The 25,187-nt window shown below is 36.4% G+C and overlaps 1 protein-coding gene across 2 annotated transcripts; it reads right to left on the bottom strand.

Annotated features, from left to right (window-relative positions):
• Window positions 1-618: 618 nt before the first annotated feature.
• Window positions 619-24,814, bottom strand: papola (poly(A) polymerase alpha). Of its 2 annotated transcripts, none has more exons than XM_067417319.1 (23): window positions 24,628-24,814; window positions 23,028-23,198; window positions 19,566-19,632; window positions 19,391-19,472; window positions 19,186-19,295; window positions 19,050-19,103; window positions 18,828-18,939; window positions 16,334-16,423; window positions 15,849-15,987; window positions 15,663-15,735; window positions 10,145-10,265; window positions 9,502-9,586; window positions 7,617-7,670; window positions 7,364-7,483; window positions 7,165-7,274; window positions 6,933-7,057; window positions 5,999-6,132; window positions 4,515-4,594; window positions 3,600-3,835; window positions 3,363-3,425; window positions 3,179-3,232; window positions 3,046-3,081; window positions 619-2,182 (listed from the first exon to the last, which is right to left on the bottom strand). In XM_067417319.1, exons 1-23 carry the CDS (start codon window positions 24,633-24,635, stop codon window positions 2,087-2,089), a joined length of 2,220 nt encoding a protein of 739 aa, XP_067273420.1. In that variant the 5' UTR covers window positions 24,636-24,814; the 3' UTR covers window positions 619-2,086. The 2 variants fall into 2 exon arrangements, with proteins under 2 accessions (XP_067273420.1, XP_067273419.1); XM_067417318.1 differs by having other exon boundaries at window positions 3,600-3,838.
• Between the last annotated feature and the right edge of the window lie 373 nt (window positions 24,815-25,187).

Below are 25,187 nucleotides of genomic sequence, written 5' to 3' on the forward strand. Positions count from 1 at the left end.
GAGATCGATAGCCATGAGTTTCTCCACGCTTGAGGATGTCACCGCTTTGCATGCTCATCATTCTTTAGCTCCGCCCACACGATACGCCTCCAGGCGCTCTTTTTTTTTTCGGAAAGACTCGGTACAGCCTATATTTCTTTTATAAATATAATAAAACTAAAGACTTTTCAGAGATATGAAGGATTCAATACTACTCTATAGGTACTCAAGATTGACATGAGATTGACTGAAACTGAGTGTTTCACCCCTCCTTTAAACAATTATGGGAAACTTTAAATTTTTTTGTTAATCAAGACATTGCTTTGGCCTATAGAAATAGTCATGGCTTGTGTAAAATGACAGCATATAAAACATGAAAAACTGGATAATTTTGAGAGAAAAATATTTTTCTTTAATTCCAGTTTAGAATCCCTGTATTGTTCATTTAACCAAACACTTTCACTATATACATTAGTTGATATATTTATTATTTTACATTAAAAGTTCAAAAGTAGCATTTTTACAATTGGACCTTAGACTCAAGCCCATAACAATTTTCTGGTTTTAATATGTGCAGTGTGAAGAAAAGCATTAACAATCACTGTTAACCGGCGATACAAAGTAAAACGACCACACAGATTTCTTTTCGCAACAACGTAGACTTTTATTTGTGAAAAAGTACAATACCTTGTCCTTACAAATAAGCGTATGAAAGAACTGAAAGAACATTGCAAGGCCATAGGAGGCGTTTCACAGGAGTGAATCTGTGCCGAGACGAGTGTTCCTGGGGCGGCAGCTTTACCGTTACACGAATCCACAGTCAACACAGACCATCAAGACAAAACACGGAGTAAGAAAAGTTTGTACAGATTTCAAAAATGAACAAAATCGCTCTCCTACCCCAATAAACCATCATTCGTTTGAAACTTAAATCAATCTTTTATCGTCATTACGCATTCGTGTCCATATCCTCAAAATCAGGTCAACGGAAACAAGTTGACCTGCCATTTTAAATCACATTTGAAATGCATCCACATTAGGAAAATCCCAGCATATAACAGGAAAACCAAGCAGTTGTAAGCAAATAAAAGTTTCAATATTGTTGTCTCTCTCTATATATATTTACACATGGTAAAACAAGCTTAAATGAACGGCCAGCACTGGTCTCCTCAGAGCACGAATCAAAGCATGCTGGGAATACTAGCTATTCCACTCCTAACAACACCCATAATTAATGCCCTGCTAAGACGGCGGAGCAAAACGATGGTGTTTACACTAATCTCAGACTGATTTGGTTAAATTACAGCTGCATTAGTGAGCTAGAATCATTTGGATGAGCTAGCCATGTCCTCTGCTGTCAGATTAGTACTGTCATTAGTTCAGGTTGATTCAATGCATCTCCACCTACTGAGCACGGTTTGATGCTCATCTGCACCTTCAGCTCTGTACAATATGGTGGATTGGTCTCCAATAGACCAACTGTACCCTGGAATATAATTACATGCCTCTTTATTGATTTACAAAAAAAAAAAAAAAAAAAAAAAAAAAAGCAAGAAAAGCAAAGCGTCACTGTTTTTCTGGTCAAAACAGTCAAAACAGAAGGATATGACCGGATTTACAAAGCATGTTCACCAAAATCACACAAACACATTAAATCACATTGAGGTTTTTGTGTATGACATCTTTTTTTTGCAGTGTACGGAAAGTGGAGGAAGAGAGAGGGAGGGAGAGCGAGAGAGAGAGAGAGAGGGATAGCTAGCGAGAGTGTGAGAGAGAGAGAGAGAGAGAGAGAGAGAGAGAGAGAGAGAGAGAGAGAGAGAGAGAGAGAGAGAGAGAGAGAGAGAGAGAGAGAGAGAGAGAGAGAGAGAGAGAGAGAGAGAGAGAGAGAGAGAGAGAGAGAGAGAGAGAGAGAGAGAGAGAGAGAGAGAGAGAGAGAGAGAGAGAGAGAGAGAGAGAGAGAGAGAGAGAGAGAGAGGATAGAGAAAGGGCACAGGGAAGTTTGTGGAAGAACAGAGCTGCCCCCTTGTGGAGAGCCGCGTTGCACATGGGCAGGAACCGAGGGAACTTTCACCCCCTGAGTACGAGACAGGCAACTATTGGGCCGCTTCTACCTGCTGAGTCTTAGCTTGATAGAATTTTTGACCACTGCGATGGGGTTGGACGGGAGGATCTGGACGTCTGACAGATCAGTGTTGGATATTTTCTGTGGAACATGAAGCACAGATTGTCAATGGAATAATCTTAATTGTGAAATGGACTGGAATCATTGTAAAGGCCCATTTACACCAAGAACAAAAAAGATATCTATATGAGTGTCCACACCAATGCACAATATTATTGTTTTTTCTAAGCAGATGCTGCGGTTTATGTCGTCTGCCACTTTAAACGCTCTTTAAAGCTGGAAGGATTCTGATGTTTTTGTCATTTATCAGCTGGAAGAAGAACAAAACACTTCGAAAGTGATTCCAACGATATAGTTTCTCAGTGTCATTATTGTTATAGTTGCTATTCTTTTATATTTGTAATGATTTTTAGAACTACATCTATCATTATCGTCTTTGTTGTGAATGTGGGGCCTAAAGTGACACTAACTGACAAGTTATCATCATGTCTCTTCTATGATAAAACTTTTTGTTTGAATCAGCCATGTCTTCAAGACAATTCGTTTTTTATGTTGCATTGCCCTGGGCAATCAACAGTGAAATATCATCGGCCCAAAATTCTGTTTGTTAACCTTAAGAAGAATATGACTTAAATAAAAGTGTCCCTTAATATATACGTTTGTAATTTGCTCAAATTAAAGCCTCTCTCTCACCAAGGCTGCATTTATTTGCCTCAAAAATACAGTAAAACCAGTAATTGTATTGTGCATCATAACATTATAGCTATCAATGCATAAAGATATGTTCAATAATTCAGTAATTATTGGTTAGTGCTATGTGGAGTATCAAGCTGAAGCTATCATAGAAAACAGATAAATGACTTGAGTCGTGGACATGGTAGAAGGATAATAATCACGCAATAATCTTCTTATGTAATAAAAAAATCAATTAAACATGTCCTGACCTGGGTAAGTGGCATCTTCTCTGCTGTGTCCACCACCTGAGAATGACAGTGAATAACATCAGCATTTAAGTTCTCACAAATTCACTCAATTTATGATTATAACTAGCATAACCTATTTTTATTATTAAGGTACCGTTATTTCGGTCTCCGTTTTCAATTCACCATCTGAAGGAATCACTTCTACGATCTGTAAAAGAAAAAAAACAGAGACCGACACACTGAGCGATGAACAACAAAGATTATAGACAAACTGCCTACAAGTTCAAGGATGGAATGGGGATAAAAATTGTGGCATTTTTGTAACAAAGTAAGAGTACCTCTGGATCCACAGCAACATGGCCATCAGTTTCACCTGAGGACTTTGCTTCTGGGGTTGAGAACTGGAAGAGTAGGATTTTCAATTTTCAATAAAAACATTTTTTTTTATTGTACACAACATATGTACTGTTTTGTTGTAAGTTTGCAGCCTTTATTGTGCATGCCATGTGAAATTGCTCAATGCTGAAAATACATTTTAAAAAGGGCTTGACATAGCTGAAAGAGCGTTGTCTTACATCCTCTACTTTGGCTTTCTTGGACGTCTCATTCCCAAGTGGCGAGGCGGGTCTCTTACTGGCAGGGCTAACAGATAAACATGGACTAGTATGAGGGTTCTGTTGTACACTTTCCACTTTGGCTTTCTTCTCCAAATCTTGCTGAAGGGGTGAGGCAGGACTCTTCAGTGCAGCTGCCTCTTTTTGCGAGGCATTGCTGCTGGAAGTCCCAACATTATCAGGTTTAGCTCCATCCACTGCTATGACCAAAAAACAAAAACTAATCAGTAGTAGTATTAAAAACTTAAATTATCAACAACAAAACTTTCCCTTTAAGTTAATTTCATTTGTCTCTGTATTATATTGTATTTATCTGTGCAATCATTTGCAATTTGTTTATTTGTTCTTATTTGGTTTGTCTTACTTTTCTTATATATTCAGTTCAAAGTTTCAAATAAACCCCCCCTGTGCTGTCAACTATTGCAACCAATTTAAATGATTAGATAAAGATAAATCTAAAATGCTATTAAATATCAATATTTTTCAAGGTATTGTATTGAAGTTAGAAATTCCAGTATTGTGATAACACTAATGAGATCTAATGAGAACTGATATTTATATGCATTTTTTGTCACATTATTTAGATCTCCAAATAATGTACCGCAATACACAGTGATGACAGTACAAATTAACGTTCCTCGAAAGCCTGATGCATAATTTTTGATACTAATGTTAACATGATTTTCCTAAAACATGACATACAGAGATAATTAAGTAAACCTAAGCTGCTTCAGTCCAGTAAGTTTCCTTTGTGAAATGTAGATATGCATGTAGTTGTTGTTAAGCAAAGTTGACTATGTTAATAATTTAGACGCCTTAATGTCTATCAAATATAATACAGTAAGCTTTATAGGGTTGAGATCCCAATGGACATACCACCAGCCAGGAGCGTGCTTCCACTTGAAGTGTCTGTTTTTCCCTGCAAATCTGAGCTGTTTGTGGACGTCCCAGTGGAACTACGCTCAGGGAGAGGAGAAGAGGAGATTAGAAAAAAAGCATGTGTGTACAGGTATTCCCAAAAGACAAGAGTTACAGTACGGTAATCGGCCGATAATCACATTCTATGACTCGATCAGGAGTCACTAAAATGGGCCGATCTTACCAACCGATCGCAAATTGGTGATGTCAAACTTTAGCGCAGCAGTCATGTCATAACCAGTGTGGCGTTATTACGTAGTCTCAAGAACAAAGTGGGGTTTTTTTTTTAGCCTAGTGGTTTAAGAACAAGTGATTTGAAACCGCTCACACACAGTAAGCAGCAAAAGTGTTCATTAGATATGCATGCGTAGTGTCTGGGAGACGGGTTCTGGGCGCAGTCAGCGCACACACCTGGAACGCACGCATATAAAGCTGCTGCTTGCGTGAGTACTTATCTTTCTGGGCTTGAATGCTCAAATACACACACTTGTGTCAAGATGCCAGTTTTTGCGAGAATCTTTGTAAACAGTTGTTTATGTCTTAAGAGAACACAAACAGTGCATTCTGTGTTAAAGTGAAAGCAAGCTAATAAAGCTGCTGCCATCCTTGCCAATCATGTCAAATCAAACAGTCTCTCACTGCTCTTAACCCAATCCCTTTTGTGAAGATTATGCACTGTTTCTGGACATTTGATTACTTTATACAATTTATGTTGTATTTCTATTTCTAGTGCTTTAAGTTTAAGCGCTTAAGTGTTTAGGGTGAGCAGCTATTCCGTACAGCCGCATATGTTGTGGATGGATAGAAGAATAGCCCTTCTCAAAAAAAGCTTGAATTTATAAAGAGAATCCAGCATCACCTACTTAAGTAGGATGAAGGACGGAAAGACAAACACTTAGCACTTGCAGAACAATATTCCTGATCGATTTTGTCTCAGACAACTCATTTTGTTAATTTAGGAGTTGCAATGTTTTTATCCTCAGTCACATAATGGACAATGTTTAATTATACCTTTCGGGATGCAATTATGTTCAGTTTGACATTAAATCTAGAATAAGCCAGAGTATCCTAATATGGATAGTGTTTTGCATACGCCCTGCTTTTAAAGGCCTATTAAAATGTTCATTGTAAAATTAATATTCGTTGTGCTTATTTGATTCTCAATTAAAACAATCTATAACATTACTGGAAATAGCTTATATGGTATTATCTGGAGAAAAAAAAAAAACACTGACATTAATTTCACTGAGCTTAATTTAATTATATAATGCTTGAATGATTGGGAACGGTACTGGCCGATCATGATGACAAAAAACTGAAAAAGGTAATCGATATTGGCTGCAAAAATCCTAATCTGAACAATTCTAATCCTAAATTACAGAAAGTCATACAAATGATGTAAGAGAAACAGGTGAACAGGTGAAAATGGTTTGCTGTTTTACCCCTGAGGGCTGGAGGCAAGGGCGTTCTTCGCAGCTGAAGGGCCCGTGGGGGAGGGCACTGACATGCTGTTGTCACTGTCAACTGATAGGTCGAGACTGCCTTCATTCATCACACGAAGGCCATCAGATGAATGCTACAGGAAAAAAAGAAATAAAAACAAAACAGTAAACAAAACAAAAAAATAGTACATACTATTGAGTGACATAATGCCGTATTTTTTGTAAGTCTGTTAAGTCACCACTAGTGTCACAAAAAAAACGACATACTTAATCATTAAAGTTAATTAAAATGCACATTTTCCTTAGTACGTTTTTTTGAAGGACATACAGAATGGTAATTAAATATACCAACAGTCCCAGTTTCTGCTTATAAGGCTTGGAAACAAGCAGCATTGTTATAATTACAAGCATATGAGCAAATATGGTGGGTGGGCCTTTAAATACTTTAAGTCAAAAAGATTGAGAACTTAAGTTCACTAGGAAAAAAAAGAAGAATCTAGCACAATCTTTTAGTATATTAAAAATAGGCATGGAGGCTTTGGTCCACTAAATCCAAGTCACTGTAGTGTAAAAAACACTATCAACCACAAGACAAATCATCAAGACAACAGCATGATTTAAAAAAAAAACAAAAAAACAACACATTGTTCCTTAAAAATTAACTATTAAACATGTACACTTGATCCTTACACCATGAAAACATGAATTCAGGTTGATTGGGACACTTTTTGCCATTGAGAGGACTGGGAAAAAGTGTCCCATACAAACTAAATTAAACCCATGTTATTCCTTGGATACACTGGACATTTAGATCTGTTACAAATCAATACATTTAAAAATAGATATACATGAAAACTACATTAATACTAATTTTGGCACATGTCTTTTAATGTCAAAGCGATTGTCTATCTTGTTTGCAAAGAAACAGACTTGCCTTTCTCTTGCCCCTTTGAATGGCGACTTTGGGAAGTAGTTGATGCAGTTGTTTCCTCTTCACATGCATGGCTGTGATTTTCATATCTGGCTCAAACATTTTGCTAGTGATCGCCTGCCGGTAAACTACGGCCATTCAAAGAACACATGTTGATTACTGGAGACACCCAAAGAACAATGTCGACCCTGCCTGTGTGTACTCTTTAGAACTGCCAATAGACAGGAAGTCTTACCTGTGTCTGTGAAGGACTGGATGTCAAACGTCAGGTCCACGTTAAGATTTTCTGATCCCTCCATTTTTTTGAACACAATACCTATTACCCACATTGTGCTGAACTCCTCCCTGTACGCACACAAAGGTAAGAGCGAGTAAAGACTGAGAATGGGACTATTGACTATTCTTAGGGAAGGACAAAAGCATCTTAAACTCACTTGTCAGTTCCCTCTTTTGGTCCCGGGAATGACTGTGGATTCACATGGGCAAGTGTGATGAACTCATTCTTCTCCAGGTTTCCCACCAGGATTCGGATCTTTGATTCCACGAGGCCCACCCTGTCAGATAAACAGTATATTTAGTCCTAACTTAGTCCACCACTTTTTTTAAACAGATGCAGGGGAAATGAGCAGAACATCGGTCCGATAAAGCATGTGACAGTGCTGGATGAAGACTGTAAGCTGTACTCACCACTCTAAGTGCTGCTTCTCTGTCTGTGCGCTTGCTAGCAACACTATATAATGCCTTGGGACATAAAAGACAGAACAATGCCATTACATCCTTTAGACTAGAGCTTTTCAATCAAACCCGGCAAAACTTACAGGGCCGACCCGCCTCCATCTCACTGAAAATGTACTGCTACACCTCTCTCCAAAGACAAATATATCTTTACAAATTTCAATCAAAAGAGCAGGGATTCCTCTAATCATATCCAGCCATGATTGTTATTTCACACACTAAAACACTCATCTTTAACAGTAGATTCATAGCACTTTTTACAACTAATTAGCAACACGAAAAGATCTAGTCCTCTTATGCTGATCAATTATTTCAGACGGTCTCAAAAATGTGTTCTTAATATTTTTCATTCCATTTCCCAATTCATAGTCACAAGATAAATGTATTTGAATCAAAACTGCATCATTTTGTCCAAAGTGACTGAATATGGGTTACATTTATTGGGTGTCCTTTAAATAGTTTGAATCTGTCTAACAGAATAGTGTACAAACTATTTACCGGTATTCTATTGTTTAAAAAAAGGAAGTGGAATAGCTCCCCATCTCTCAGATTAATCAAAGGACCCATGTAAAACAAAGATGTGTGTATACTTTGACCTCAACATAAAAGTTAAAAGCAGCCTAAAAAGTTCACACTTTATCATTTGTCGATTTTTTTTTGTTTGTATTTATTTATTTTTTGCAGAGCACCACACTTTTGACATTTGACATTTCGGGGCTTGCCTGGACAGAAAAGAATGAGAAACCGCAAATGAAACATTTTTAATTCATTCTTTGAAACCAGCTAATTGCTACATGTAAGAAATAATGGTGGTTATGAATTGAGCACCACAATGAACTGCATGCAGTCGCTGCATCCTCTTGTGGGGTGGGAAGATCAAGTCGTAAAGTAAAAGGGTTTCCAAAACATTTAAATGAGCTAAAATTAGTTTTTTTTTTTAACCCCACTAAAAACCCCCAAAATTTAGCAGCATCAGGTTTCAAGCACAATGGATCTTCAATTAATAGATGGCAAACAATGAGCAATTTAAGACAACTATTATTCATAGAAAATATCAAAATGTTTTCTTTTTTCAGCCTGAATTCTGTATCCTTTGACTGGTGTGCTGGACATGAAGCTGCTTTGCTCAGACCGATCGGCATATGACATCAGTGTACCGTGGGAGAGATTAGAGGGCAGTCGGCTTTGCATGCTTTCGAATCACTCTCACGGTACTATGACGTCATCGGTTTGAGCAGCGCCGCTTCAAGTCAAGCTCACCTATTGACCAAGTCATAAAAATGAATTTTAACTAAAAATGAATAAAAACACATAATACAGACTAAATGCTTAACATTGACGGAAATTGAAAAAAATTAAATAGAAAATTAGGAACACTATGAAAACACAGACTAACAAGAAATACATTGTACGAATTGTGAACTAAAACATTTTATTTTTGAATTGTACACAAATTAATATAGCACAAGAAAACCATGTTAGAAAGCCACTTTAAACTGAAATACCTACCTTTGAAAAAAATATAAATCGAACTCTCTCTTACATTTCAGGCATGCTCTACAGTTGTAATTTGATCAGCAGGACTATCACACATTTTAATTGTCAAAAACGTTGAAGTGCCATAAAAGCCATTGCGTTATACTCCATATGTATAAACTGATATGCAAATCGATGATATGCTTTTATTTCAAATTGATGACACTGATTACAGTACAAGTAGTACTTGTGAAAGGGCTATGTGTGAATGTGCGTGAGTGCAGTTTTGAAAAATAAATCTTTATTGAAATTATTAAATCTCACCATGAGTGTCCAACAGGATATGCAGCTTAATACATACTTGTATTTCTGAAAGAAGTTTGGTGCTTCAAATAGTTTGGACCAATCTGCTTTATTCTGCAATATTTCATCCGTGATTGCAAGACCTGTGAGGAGTTAAACAATTGGAATGTGAATCAAAGAGTGGCATAATAGCCTTGCACGGTATCTTCAACTTAAAAGGAATTGCTCACCCAAAACAATAACATTGCTGTTATTCGAAATCTGCTGTTATTCGAAATCTGCATGATTTTTTTTAAGCAGTGGAGCACAAAAAGGCATGGGCACTGTTGTTAAAGGACACTAAAAGTACACTATACAAGTGGTGCGCTATATTTCTTTTTTGACGACCTGAATCCCTATTTAAATCTACTTAAACGCAAATGAGATAAGAGCTTTTCACTGAATAAAAATGTTCTTTTCCTTAAAACAAGCATCAGAAAACTTGAATATAGCACACAAGTTGCATGTGGGTGTTTTATATGGTCCTTTTTTCTCCATTCACTTTCAGAGTATGGAAACAATCAGGGTGAACTTTCAAGTCAGAAAGTCAAGTCATACAGATTTTGAACAACACAATGGTGAGAAAATGTTGACATTTTTCAAAGCACGCTTCTTTATTCTACCAGAATGCGATTCTAGGGATCTTCAGAAATGAGACTGACCCCGCTTGAATTCTTCCACCATAATGGCCCGAGTAGATGCTGAGACATTGTAAGTGGAATTTTGTTGAGGGTACGCTGGCGTGATGATTGGCATGAGGTGGTACCGGTCACTGGGAGTTACCTGAGAAAAAGAAAAAAAAAAACGGAAGAAAAAAATAGCCTGAAGTGAATAAATGACACCGAAAAAAAAAAGAAAAAAAAAATGAATTTTTATTTTTTCTTCTCAGGTAATAATCACTGTAAATAATATGCTAAATATGGCAGTCTAAGAAGTCTGTGCAGAATATATGTAAACATAATTTATGTCTGATGACAGTTTTTGATAGTGCGCGCTAAAAAAAAAAAAAAAAAGATTTAATAGAAGCAATTAGAGAACAATATCAAATTAGAATTAATTTTAAATCATTTTGTGAAATAAAAGTGCTGATTTTAATGTGTTTGTTAGATTAACATTTCCTCATTATCTATATCATGAAGCAAGCCATTTCGTCTCTTGATCCTAATCTGAGGTGCTCTCAAAACATTGCTTGCTTTATGTATACCGAGTCACCTGCCACATTAACAACCTGTTTAAAAATCATTTAGTTCCCCTTTAGTATTACTAGCGCCATAGATTATTCATTTCAGCCAATAACCCTCAGTACCAAAAAATGCTTTGAAGTTTGATTAATTTTCACAATTCTATAAATATTTTTGTAAAGTTTTATTATATAGGTTAATACTGTTGTTTATTAATATGTACCCCATTATGCTGGTGCATATAAATATAATTAAATCATTCTTCCTTCAGTTCATTACCTATATTTGAACTTCTAATTTTAAAGGGTGTCCATTTTGGGGTGAACTTACCCTTTTAAATACTTAATTTACTTGCCAAGAATGGATTTTTGGTTTAAATAATTAGCTTGAGGCAATCACATTAAGCCAAATCAGACCAAATACATTCATGAAAATACTGAAGATTGTCAAAATATTAGGATTGTCAAGTGATTTTAATTAATTGAATGAATTACACAATGTGGTGATTAATTAATCTGGCTGAGAAATGAATTCCCACAAGATACATTTAAAGTCAATATTGTGTTACACAAGAAAACCATCAAATATACATTACAAAAAGTAGCTTTAGAAAAACAAAATATTTTATTTGATTTAACATAGAAGTTATTACACAACCTTTTACCCTTCAATGGCCATAAGGGTGAGTAAATGATAGAATTTGTATTTTTGGGGGGTAAACTAAACCTTTAATCGTTTTTTATTAATATGGAAATGTGAAAATTCTTTAAAGAAATGACACTAAATAATAAACTAAAACTGCCAGTAGGTGGCGGCATGTCTAAATGAGAACGGTAAAGTAATTTATTTATTTGATTCATTCAAACGGCTGATTTATTCAGGAATTATGTAAATGGCTCTCTTTATGAATGGGCCATTGAATTATTGGATCACCCGATTGATTCACTCAAAACGCAAATTCAGTCAGAAATGAAACTGCTGTTTTGCTGCTATGAGAAACTCATACACGGGCATTTTTGTCCTGATATCTTGAATTTCAGGGGCGTTCTCACTGCATTCTTTAGGCTCCATGCAGTGAGCTGTTGCTCTGCTTCATGTTTATCAATCAACTGTATGAAATGTAAGATGAACTAAGTATGTCTGGGCGGGTGCGTTAAATGCATTAATTATTCCTAGAGCTGGGATGGTATGGATTTTTTTTACCGCGGTTGAAAAGCAAGAAATTCCCGCGATGGAGTGGTAAACCGCTTTTAAACCAGTGATATTAAAAAGAAAAGAAAAAAGACGTGAAAAAAGACGCGCACCCCCTCTTGCGCGTCTTGTTGTGAGTGCCACACACATTAATCTTTTTCTATAGTTTGCTCTGTAAATTAAATTGAGAGTATAACTAATGCATATAAGCTATTTTAAATACTGTACTACTGTATTCCAGATATATATATTAGGGCTGGGCGATATGGCCCAAAAAAAAAATCCCCGATTTTTTTCACCAAAAATTCGATTTACGATTTAAAACGATTTTTTTCCCCTCCTACTTAAAATCAGTCTGCAGATGACAAAGAAATTGTTCAAAACAAGTTTTAACTTTATTTTGTTTAGGTAAAATTAAATATTTGCAGCTTGGTAGAAGTGCCACCTGGGGTGCAAAACTTTCCGCATGTGAATAACCCCCGACTATTCCACAGTATTAATGGGCACCATATCTTTTGCAATAAACAGTATACATATCAAAGGTTTATGAATTGATATGCAGATAAAATTAACTTTTATTAACAACAGTAATGTGCAAAAAAAGTATAGGGAAAATTTAAATGTAGCCTAATGCTCTTATTAAATATAGATTAGCATTGTTCTTCAATAGTCTCACACTGAACTGATCGACAGCTTCAGTGATTATTAAAGGAGCTCTTTACTTTACTGTAATTTAGTCACAATTTGAAGAAAAGTTTAGTTTTTCCTGAGACTGTGACTTCGTACTTTCCATGCATTAGGGAGTGAAAATCGCTAATAAATCAATAAGTGCTCTTCTGCTGGTTATAGTGGTGGGCATTTCATATCTTTTTTAAAATAAAAATGCTACAAAATGGATTACACATTAAAAAAAAATAAACTAAAAAAAACATTCGACTATTTCTTTCACAAGACCCCTTTAAACTTTTAGTTTTACAAACCATCACATTAAAAATAACATTACAGTCGGATATCTAGAGCTTTGAAGTGCTGGAAATAAGTGTGAAGCTCTTGAAAACCATTGGAAAGTGCTTGAATTTCAATCTCAAAAGGTTGTACGAATCCTGAGATAAATAATGACAACAACAACATTAAATCCATGTGGTTTTACTACAGTACAATCGTGGTAAATGTTGGTGATTTGTGACTGAAACCCCTGACCTTCGCTCAGCTCTGTTTGATCTGATATCTGTGGTTTATAACAGAATTGTGCGCCGACCGCTTCCACTAGATCACAGTAGCGATGGTGTGTTGATTTAAACGGTCTCTCACTGGATCACCAGCGCTGTGTATCGTGTCTGTCACGAGATTGGCCCGTGTGTGAGCTCGCGCTGCGTTCGTGTCAGCGCAGCTTTAAATGAGTATAACGCCTACCGCGGTTCCGTTCAGACTTCAAACACACTTTGCAGCGGGGTATTGTTAATTGTTCTGTGAAAAACTGAACCAATTACGAATGACACGGTATGTTGTTAGACGCGATCCTTGTTGTTTGTGTACCTCTGTGGCAAACGCGCGCGGGGAGGGCTGAGCCATTACGGGAGCTCAGAGGGGAGCGTCGGCGGATTTGAAAGAGAAAACCGATTTTCATTCACAAAAATCGTCGTAAACTAAAAACTCGAATTAATTCATAAAATCGATTTATCGCCCAGCCCTAATATATATATATATATATATAACAACACACAGCCTACAGTCTGTAAAACATTTAAATGATTATAAGTAAATAATGGTAATCTTAAGAACATAAGAAAATTAAATATTTGTTTTATAGCCTATTGCCCGGCAAAGATGTGTCATGCCGCTCGGCACTTTGAGATGAATGTGGGACACGAGCTGGATACACACACCGTCTCGACTATCTTCGTCTTCATGTTTTCTCCTGATGTTGCAAAGCGAAACTTGTTGTAAAATGTCTGAAGAGCGAATTTTATCTTCCACAGGGTCAAGACATTTAGGCCATGTTTGATAATTCACTGCTACTGCTAAAACGAAAGTAAAACTGCTGGGAGCACGTGAACTGCGCTATTCAAATAAACTTGACGCGCCTCAAGTCTAATAACAAGCACAAACTGTGCTAAATAATATTTCATCCTACAGTGTTTTTACTTTACCACAGTAAAAGATGTGAACGGGTGTAATAGATAAAAACGAAAGCAAACGAAAGGAAAAAACTTTTATAATTCCCTGCAAAAATGAGTGCGCCGCAAGTGAAGATTTGGGAAAAGAAACGAGATGCCCCGTGGGATAAAATGGACTAACGTTAGGCCTATTGTTAAAATTCAAGGAAATCGAAATTCAAGAAAATTGCAAAACAGATTTAAAAAGCTGCCTAATCTTAAATTGGGCTCAGCCTCCCTCTCTCATCCGGCATAAATCAGGCCTGTTTTCGTGGCTGCGATGTAACATTTGCCAATTTATTTCCTTTAAAAGCTTTGTGCTTCACCCCTATGGTAAAAAACAGCGTTCAAATAAAAAAACGCTGGGTCAATATTATAGTTTTAATTAATTTAAGTAAAAAAAATACTATGAAAGGAGATATTAAAATAAAAAGTGCACAACTCCTATGTGGAAGCAAGCCATTTTTTCCCCTCACGTGCAAACTAGCGTGGGTTAGTCCTTATTCGGGCTAGTAAAATAAAATGTAATTTTTAAGTAGAAAATATATTTATGTAAAGAGATAAAATATAGCCTGGATGCCAGCCGAACTTAGCCCCACCCACAAAATGTTTAGGTCGGGCAATTCGGTCTGGCCTCGCTCCATAGAGGAGTAATTATCCCCGAACAGAAACTGTTCGGACCAATGAGATCATCAGGGCGGGCTTTAGACGATGACGGACAGATGATCAATAGTAACGTAATCATGCACGTCATCAAAGGGGCTTGGATTATATTTGTTTGAATCCTAAACGGAGAGCTTGTTTGGATATGCATTCACCTTCACAATTTCTCTCAGAAATGATGATCATGTTGGGTAAGTACTCTGTGTATCATTAAATTATTTTACAACACTGGCAGAGATCGTGTATTCCAGCCTGATTTCAGCACGTGTGCAGACAGGGATGCCAAGTTTTTACAACAAACCACGCCAACTTAAAAATAGCTTCTCGGGGGGTTCTCCAGGGAAAAAATGGCTTTTGGGGGGTAAAATGTGTTATTTTGGCAAGGTTGCCTGCTAAAATTCGCACTCATGGGACGCACTCATGGGACTATATATCACATAACAGTCGCTTCAATCCGCGGACATAGAAAACAACCCGCGGAGAAAACGCGGACTTGGCAACACCGTGCAGTTGACATTTGACAAAGCGTTGCTTCGTTGCTCTGATTGGTTGTAGCTCTATCCAATTGAGGTCTTTCCTGGTTCGGTTGAAACACGCCCCATAATCACAGCCCAATGGAGCAGTTTCAGACTCATATTCTGACTAGAATTGAGTATGACCACGTCAGGCTAGATAAAATACAGAGTAGCATAGTAAATTATATATTTTTATACAAAGATTTTTTTTTTTTAAAGTGAACATGCTAGTTTTTCTAGCCAAAAATATGAAGACTGGAATGTAAACCTTTCTTCTTTTTTTTCGGTGATTCGGTGATGGCGTGACCGCGATATTTCGGTAAAACGGTAACCGTCCCAGTCCTAATTATTCCCATAACTAAATTAACGCATTATATCAAAAGCCCTACACAATACATAAAGTCCTTTTAGATATATTGCATTGCAATAATTAAAAAAATGAATAAAAGACAGATAAATGAATGAATACAGTACTCTGGGATCCCAGACTGGGAGGTTTAGATTACAGTCTTCAGGCTGCTTCAGAAGGACAGGGTTTGGCCATTCCCTGAAAACATGAAGAAAAAAATAAATAAATGAAATTAAAAAGAATGACTTTTTGAATGCAAAGACCAAGAGTTCAGATTCAGTGTTATGTCAATATCCTTTTGAAGAACTCACCACTTTGAGAAAACCAAGAAGAATTTGTGGACCAGGGTGGAAGCCACAGCATTGGGGTAGAGTTGGCAGGTTCTTGCCACCAGCATGGCCCACGATACACCCCCGAGAAAACCAAGGATATTTGAGTAGATATTATGACCTGAAGGCATTTCAAATAATGCAATTTATTTCTTCATTTTGTTCTGTAAACCTGCAAATCAACCTCACAAATGAACTGACCAGAAATTTTTCACAATGAAGCATTTCTAAAGGCCAAGTGCCAAACAAGAATCTGTCATTTGTTCACTAAAGTGCAAGCATGAGTGGACTTGGTTCTAGGCAGCAAATGCAAACCAAACACATTTCCTGAGGCACAATGCTGCAGTGCTGCTTTTCTTTGACTGCACTAATACCCACAAACACAGCAGGTCATTGTGGGGGGGTTTTTTGTACCATGTTTCACAAACAAAATGCAATGCAAGGCTGACAGAGAAACATTTACTCACGTTTGGCCCACATTTTGATGGCTCTAAGAGTCAGCCTGAAATTCTCAATGTTGGGCACCAGGTGAAGAATCTCATCAGTCACTCTGCAACCTGTACGTTAGCAAATTGAGAAATCAGAAATAATTTTTTTAAATACATTTTTTATTTATTTATATATTTTTAGTATATAAATTGAGATTACATGGGAAAAACTTCATTAAACAAGCAAAAAAGCAAAAAAAAAAAAAAAAAAAGTGTAGGGCTGGGTTGACTATATTGATTAATGGATTTTATCTCCATTTTGATAAATTGATTTATAAATTCAAATATAATTTTTTTAGTCTCTGCTGTTTTCTGATGGTGTGGAAAAAAAACTTACATAAAATTACTTGCTTTGTGACAAAAACTAAGTGTCATCTTTCAAATTCTGTCAATTTTATCACTAAATTCAAACAAATACCATTTTGATGCTCTATAATGTGGCCAGACAGATCGCTGTAGTGCCTTCGTTTTAAGCAGCAACGCAGAGCACAAAGTCATCTCTTTCCCTTTATAACTACTAGTTATAAAAAAATAAACATGAATGAACATCAGAATTTTAGATACCAGCAAAATGTCAATTCTTGATATCAATTGTGATACCCGTTTTAAAAAAAGTCCTCAAATTATTGAAAACAACAGGACAAAAAGATAATAAAAAAAGATTTAAAAGTTTTTCATGCAAGCCTATGAGTATTCCGTTCTACTGCAGAAATTTTCACTTTAAGGGGGGATCTAATGCTATTTCGTACTTCATTCGACTTATTTGCACTGTTAAACAGTTGGATTCTCAAACAACTAAGCATTGCCAAAAGTAGTATTTCTTCTCCAAATATGCTCCTTCAAGATTTTAATATATGTTTTGGAAAGTTTGGTTCCGATATTTGCGTCATCTGAGGATTTTTTGACCAGAGGCTAAAGACTACAGAGAGTAATAGGAGCTATTTCCACATGTTTTCAACCCGTCCATGGGGGGTGGGATCACACTCACAGCACTGGGCTTGGGCAGCTGCGGACATTCATGTAAACAGAGCAGTATGGAGCAAAGTGAGCATTTCAACTTTTTTACGTGAAGAGCTCTACACTCTTTTAATCTGGCTCTTGCTGCGTTTTTGTGCTGTGACACTTGCTCGGCTCACTCACATTATATTAAACAGACACATTAACGTTTTAATTGTAGTGTGTTTGTTTCTCTAATTGAACTAAATGAACAACGGTGGGGGCAGTGCCACGGTGGACAAGTGATCCAGTAGCGGTGGCTTTGGGAGTGGCCTCGTAGGGCAGCGAAGCAAGTGCGTTCTGGGAGTTGTTGTCTTTCATCCACGAGCCAAAAATACATTTTCTGGCTTTTCTCAGTCTAGAAGGCACCAAATTCAAAAATAATTTCACATTTCTACAACATAAATGACTTTACGTAGTTTAAATACACATTCATCTTCCCAGCGCTGAAGTACCATTTTAAGACATAACTGACTGGGTTTGCATTAAAGGTGGGGTAAGTGTTATTTCAAAACCGTTTTAGAAAAGGGACTCAGGCCGAGTGGAATAAACTTGTAGCCAATCAGCCGGTAAGGGGCGTGTCTATGGTGAGAATATAGACCCTCTGTGTTTCAAGCGTCAGCTCACAAAATGTGTTCGACAGGTACTACTTCTAATATATGTTTGTTTCCTCTTTACATCTATATTACCCATCCTGTCATAATTGTAATATATGTCGTTAGCTGGACTGTCAAGCTTGTATAGCCTACTAACTTTATCGAGTTGTTCATGAGAACTGTTCGTGTTTTGTGATCGCTATAACTCTAATCATGTCATAATTGTAATATGTTCCTTAGTTGGACTGATGGCTCATGTTTTATAGAGTTGTTCAAGAGAACTGCTTGTGTTTTGTGATCACTATAACTCTAACCATGTCATAATTGTAATATGTCATTAGCTGGACTGTCGGCTCGTGTTCTATCGAGTTGTTCATGAGAACGGTTTGTGTTTTTGTGATGGAAAGGGTGACTTTTTCATTGAATATTTGACATAGATAAGTTACACACAGATTCTGCCATAGCTGTTGCCTGGGTTACGTATGTGTGGGGCGGAGCTAGCAAAATAGGGCCGAGACACTTTTTGGGGGTAGGGGCGTGTTTGTTTTGGTGATTTGAAATATATACAACGGTTACCAAATAGCACTTACCCCACCTTTAAATTTGGGCTTTTAAGCAGGAGCAAAAGCATACCGGCGGCCTAATAATCAGTGTATCTTGATTATTGTATTTTTTTCATAATTGTTGAAACCCAAAATCTAAATTGAAACTCAATTTCAATTAAATTACACAGCCCTAATTAAATCTAAATTGAAACTCAATTTCAATTAAATTACACAGCCCTAATTAAAACAAGCCAATGTTAAATCTGAACCCAATCGATTCGTGAAATCACTGTCAATACCCAGCCATAACAAGGTTCATCAATTATGCCCAATTACCGTTCAAACTCCGGATGCAGCGAATGTCAAGGTTCCTTAATAAGCCATCATCTCGCAAATCCAGGTTCTCTGGAATGGTTTGTAGTGCCAGTCGGGCAAAGAGTATGTCAATCTGCCACAAATATATAAACATATTTTAAAACAAAAAATTTTTTTTTACAATTTAAATCTGTCACGAGCCATCCACTTATGTCATATGCATGTAAGTAAAATAAAAAATACCTCAATGCCATCAAATGCCAGCTTTATCACCGGTACAAATGCTTCCTCCACCGCCTAGAAGGCAAAAGCAAAGATCAATAACTTAGCCTCACAGATATTGTGATGTGAGGACATTCAAAAAAGGCTTGCTCTGTACCCTCAGGTCTTTGACTTCCTCCTGCTCCTTTAATTTCTCATAAAACGAGGAAAAGAAGTCTGTTCTTTCCACATGTCGAGGTGCAACGCAGAGAGCATCAATATCAGCACCTAAACAATTAGGTTAGTGAATGAGATATTACAGACACAGAGATTATGTGAAGTACATGTATGGATCTATCTAGCTCTGATCTATGAAAACTTACCCTTGGTATGAACTCCAAGCCTGTAGGATCCAAACGTAAAGATTTTGCCACCAACACTATCAATCACTGATGCTGGAATATTCTGTAAATGTATGAAAATATATAAGAATTTGTATATGCTAGCGATAATTCAGAAATGTATGCATGCATTAAAATTAAAAAGACAATAAGATACCTTAGCTTCACTGACTTCACGAATCCACACCTTAACCAACATATTTAACTTCCCAAGCACTAGGATTCTGTGGGCAAAAGAAACATGTTTAGAAAAACAGCAATTTGATGAAGCCTAAATATGTGTCAAGATTATGCTGTACATTTGGATATGGATAAATACATTAAACTAACAATTTTAAAACAAAAATAAATTATAAAAGTGAACACTACCATTTAAATGTTTAGGGCAATAAGATTATCTGTTTTAGAAAGAACTCTGTTAGGCTTAAAGGCTGCATTTATTTAATGGGAAAAAAAAAACTTTTATATATAAAATAGTTTTCCATTTAAATATTTGAAATGTACTTCATGTCTCATCAGCCATGGAAACCATGATGCACATTTCTTCAGGATTCTTTGAAGAAGTCCAAAAGAACAGCATTTATTTGTAATAAAAAATCTTTAACATTATAAATCACTGTCACTTATGGTCATTTTAATACATCCTTGTTTTATTAATAATTTAAAAAAAAACCTTTGTTGCCATCGCGGTGCGAAGTTTTATTACAAACTGCTAAAAATAAGAAATAACCTAATTGTCTTCAGTTTGTCAAAACTAAAGATGACTTCTTGGAGATATTGTTAAAATTATATAACAATTTATATAATTTTACCATGTCTTCAGTATCATTTTTTTATTATGTTAATCTTTTGAAAAATCTCTTTAACAAGCCAGTTGCTTAGTGGGACATCATCCTCCAAGAACAAAAAAAACTGGTGGGACTTGTCTGGCTATCACCAGACAGAGCTCAATTTAAAAGTGGTCTGGGGAGTCTGCTATGTATTATCTACTGCAAAAGAGGCGTGATAAAAGAGCATTATACAAATGTATCTGTACGCAATTGAATATTCCTTCAACCAATCACAAGAGGCGTGATCAACAGGCAACGGCCCATTGCTTCTCTATCTGTCATCGTGTTAAACTGTTCTGTGATCTGCTCTGTTCAGACCGTTGAGGTCAGCTGTCCACAAGTAAAACATGAACATACTGGAGAACTGCTTTATTTTAAACAATCTGTTGTAGGGGTGGGAGATATATTCTCAAAATAATATCACGATATTTCAATAATATTTATGACGATATAGAAAAAAAAAAAAAATTTCTATATCTATATATATATATATATATATATCTATATATATATATATATATATAAAAGTTTTATTGGTGATTACAGCTGGTAGCAACATCATTTGTTAGTGCAAAACAAAAAAATAAGGATTTTTCCAGTGAGCTACTGTTACTGATGAGTAGTGAGAAGTCTCTAAATCTAAATAAATCTATTCTGATAAGGTGGAAGCAGCAGCATTATAGTGCAATAGTAGTGGTGACACATAGCATGAGTCAAACGCAAGCAAAGTGACAAAAGTAGTATTTTCACTGGAAATCTTAAGTAAAACTCCTTAACATTTTAGTTTAACAATAACTAAAGTAATTAATGTCATGGGCTGTCTGAATATTCGATTCTGATTGGCTGGAAGTTGTGCAATAAAATCATATAATGCACAAGTAGTAGCAAGTCAGTTTAATTACCATTCTATATTAATGTGCTGTTTTCATTGAAGCCCGCACGCACACATGTACACGTCACTCACATAGAGAGAGCGGAGATCGCACTGCGCATTCAGAAGCACAGAAACTTCTTATCACCGCCGGCCCACGAGTTTTTAAGTAATAAACATACATCTTCATTGTTAGGCGCGACACTGAACAGACACATTCAAGAATCTCTCGCTCGATAATTAATTAAAATAAATGCTATGATTCATTCATTCATATAAATGTAATCATACGCACTACCTTATCTCTGTTTCTGATTCAGAGCGGACAGAATTCTGAGTTGTAACTAACGAAAATGCTCCAGCAGGGCCTGTTGCTCCCTCTGGCAGCGGCAGGTCGCAGCGCCACTTCCGGTGGCATCGGAAGCTGCTATGGACTTCTTCTGGCAGATACCTGAATTCGTGGCAACTGCCACGGTCTTTCTCGAAGTTTGTCGCCGTTTGTCAGCTGCCAATAGTACTATGCATGCGCGCAAAACACATTTTTATTTAATGTAACGCATTAGCTAATAACTAGTTTCTTGTAGGGCTGGGCGATATATATGGGCAATATTGTCGCAATAATTTTGACGACGATGTAAAATTTAAAGAAATATTGTGAATATAGAAAATCCATTCAAACATTTTTTTGAATTACCATTATCAATACATTTGTTACTGTATTTATTAATCTTTGTTAATAAAAATACAGCTGTTCATTGTTTGGATGTTACTTCACAGTGCACATTAACTATATAAACAAACAGAGAGCAATTTGAGAGCAAGACAGTGCTTGTGTTGTTTAGACGGTGAATGTGTGCATGCGGCCGGGACGAGCACTCTCTCTCGCATATGCACCCTAACAAGAGCAGCAGTTATTCTATTCTACATCCCTCACCAAACAAATATGTCTTTGGCGGCTAAAAAAAAAGGCAGAACGGGAACCCATGCAGTCTTCTTGAATAGCTTGATTTGCTCAATGATGTGCATCAAACCTGCCATTTACCTTTCTGGCAGTGGTAATGTGGGTTTGGAATGGAATGATTCATAGCATTTTTATAATTGTAAAACGTAACTACGCAGCAAATAAAAAAAAATAGAGTAAAAGTATCATACTCATCGAAAATATGTACTGAAGTATAAGTAAGATTAAAAAAAAGAATACTCTAGTAAAAGTACAGATACCAGCTTTTAGTACTCTTACAGTAGTGAAGTAGTTCTACTTCGTTACTATACATCTCTGCTTGTATCTTACTATATTAGCTGTTTATAAGTACTCAAAGCACATAATGCGTTATTATGAGTAACCATATTCTACATCTTACCCTATACTAATAGGGCATACTAATTTTATATATATATATATATATATATATATATATATATATATATATATATATACACTAAATAATTAGAAGTTTGAGGCAAAAGTCAATAGTTAAGTGAGAATTAGACCCAAAACTAAAGTGATACACATACACGTCGCTATGATCGGATGCTTTCATAATTGCTATTTTCTCACCAGTCATTTTTGTTGTGTTTATTTTGTTACTGAGAGGAAAGCGCACAGTACATATTCAAATATTCATCTAAACGCCGCTCTCAGCAATACGGCTGGCGTCAGGATATTCGCTAACAGAATATCGCTATTTTTTTTCCCAAAAGAAGAATGAAAAATTAGTATATCAGGGCCTTATGTAGGAAAACAAACCAAAAAAAAGTAAAGCATTGGATTTGATGAACTTTATGCATAATAAATTAAGAGGATAACTTTAAAAGTTGTGTACCGGTTAAAGAACCAGTTGATGGTCTTAAACACAAACTAACTGTCATGAAGCAGATCAACATACATTTGTGATTTAGTAATGCATGTTTCATTTACCTCCGCTGCAGCTCCATCTCCTCCTCAAAGACGCCAAAAGGTCGGAGCGTGTCTGTCAGCTTCCTCGCAAGAACCAGATCGGCCTCTTTGGGCGGTGCCAAACTGATAGGAGACGTGATCCCATAATGCTTTGGGGTCTGCTGTACTGTTTGCACCTGATTGGTAATTGGACTGTGAAAAAGTCAAACATTAATTGTCAGATTTAAAAGAAAAACATATTCTATAGTAGTAGAATGTAGTTACAGGACAGTTACAACATCTTTGTTGAGCTGGTAATTATGAGTTTAAAATTTTGCAAAATTAAGTCACAATTTCTGCCTTCAACCACCTGACCACAAAAAATGGCTAATGATTAAAGGTGCATTCCAGTCCTACTGGAAAGTTTGCATTTTAATTACGAGTTGTGAAGTCATAATTATAATATGACGTCTTCCCTTGGGCGGAGGATGACGATGAACCTTTTTTACAAAACATTCAGCAATTTTTTTTAACTGTACCTCTATCTAATGAATGCGCATCAAGAGTGTTTTTGCTTAAGTTTTTTTTATTTGATTTACAAAATAATATGGAGCATGAATAAAAGTGTATTAATTTCACCAAATTTACTGTCAACACATTTTCTCATTGACACTGCTCAAATCTGGGGAAAATAGCTTCCTTCATACTTGTTTAACTCAAACTACACACCATAAGTTAAAGATATTTAGGAAGCTACCTTTATGTTACCATTTTATGTCAATTTATTGTTGACAGCCCTACTTAGTGAACATTTTGTTTCATTAACACTTTGCAAGAGAATTTATGAAGTGAAATACAGAGATTGTTTGTATACCGGTGATCAAAAACAACAGCACACATGTACCTGGTTTAGTGCAGACGTTCCCAAATAAACAAACACTTTCTGAGTCCAACGTTGTGAACAGCTCATAGTAGAATACATATTTGAAGTATTTATTGCACTTATTGGCGTTTTTTCGCATTTCACACGTGACGTAATCACGTTTAAGTTTAATAATGTATGTAAGCTACGTGTATCTGACAATTGCGTCATGACTCGCTGTTTTTTTTCCCCCCAGGGTCTCGCGCATTCAGCGTCCGCAGACGCCTATGCCAATATAAAAATAGTTTAATAAACGCGTCTAGGGGTCCGTGCCTTCTGCTTCGTTCCGCTTCGCCCGTTTGTTTTGTACGCTAGAACTCTTGTGTGAACGCCCCCTTGAAGGGTATTAGTGTGAAAATACTGACCTACATCAATAAGTGCACTACTAATCTACATCTGAACAAAGGTCAACAATTCTTGAATCCTATGTATTTAATATATATATCGTTACATACAAGTCGGCGTGCTTACTATGAGCGCAATCACTACATCTGACGGCCTTGCGATCATGTCATCTCATTAACGTTACTAGCTGCATACCGACAACAAGGTAGTTGACAAAATTACTACATTGTGGACTAGTTCAACATCTAAACGGAACCATCAAATGTTTTGTTTAGTTTTTTTTATTAACGCGTCGAGCTTTCAACAGATTCGTGACACAAGGCCCAGGACCTCGCTTCGACCACGTTTGTCCTTAAACTCCGTCGACATACTTACAAAGGCATTGTGAAAATCTCCAGTTTATGAGAAGCTGAGAAGCAGGTTATATTCCGCCATTGTGTTTCAGCCTGCCATGAACTGTTACGAAGGCAGTGAAGTTGTTTCTTTTGTTTGAAATAACATGGCGCTCCGGCAACAGCAACTGCCAATTCTTACGGGAAGTGACGCCATGACGCATGCCTTGCTGACGCTGTCTGACATACGTCTTGTTTTTGTCATAGACGGTTTTTGTAACCTATTACGAAATATAATTTAAAGGGGCAGCAACTAGCTACAATTCAGTGTATGTTTTGTCATAACATCGTCACGATTCTTTTCAAAACGTGTTTTTATTATATTACATTTGCTATTTTGTATAATTTACAGCCGGCATACGTTGGCCATTTTATTTATTTTTATTTTTTATTTACTGAGTTATTGCTTCATAAGGGTCGGTTTGTTTGATTGGTTGATTGACATACCATTGAAGCATTTAGTACTGCATACCGTTTCATATATTATTGCTATACTGTATTATGTTTTGCAATACAGTGTTCAAAAGTTTGGGGGAGTAATTA

Source organism: Pseudorasbora parva, chromosome 15 (assembly GCF_024679245.1).
Source record: "Pseudorasbora parva isolate DD20220531a chromosome 15, ASM2467924v1, whole genome shotgun sequence".
Lineage (NCBI taxonomy): Eukaryota > Metazoa > Chordata > Actinopteri > Cypriniformes > Gobionidae > Pseudorasbora > Pseudorasbora parva.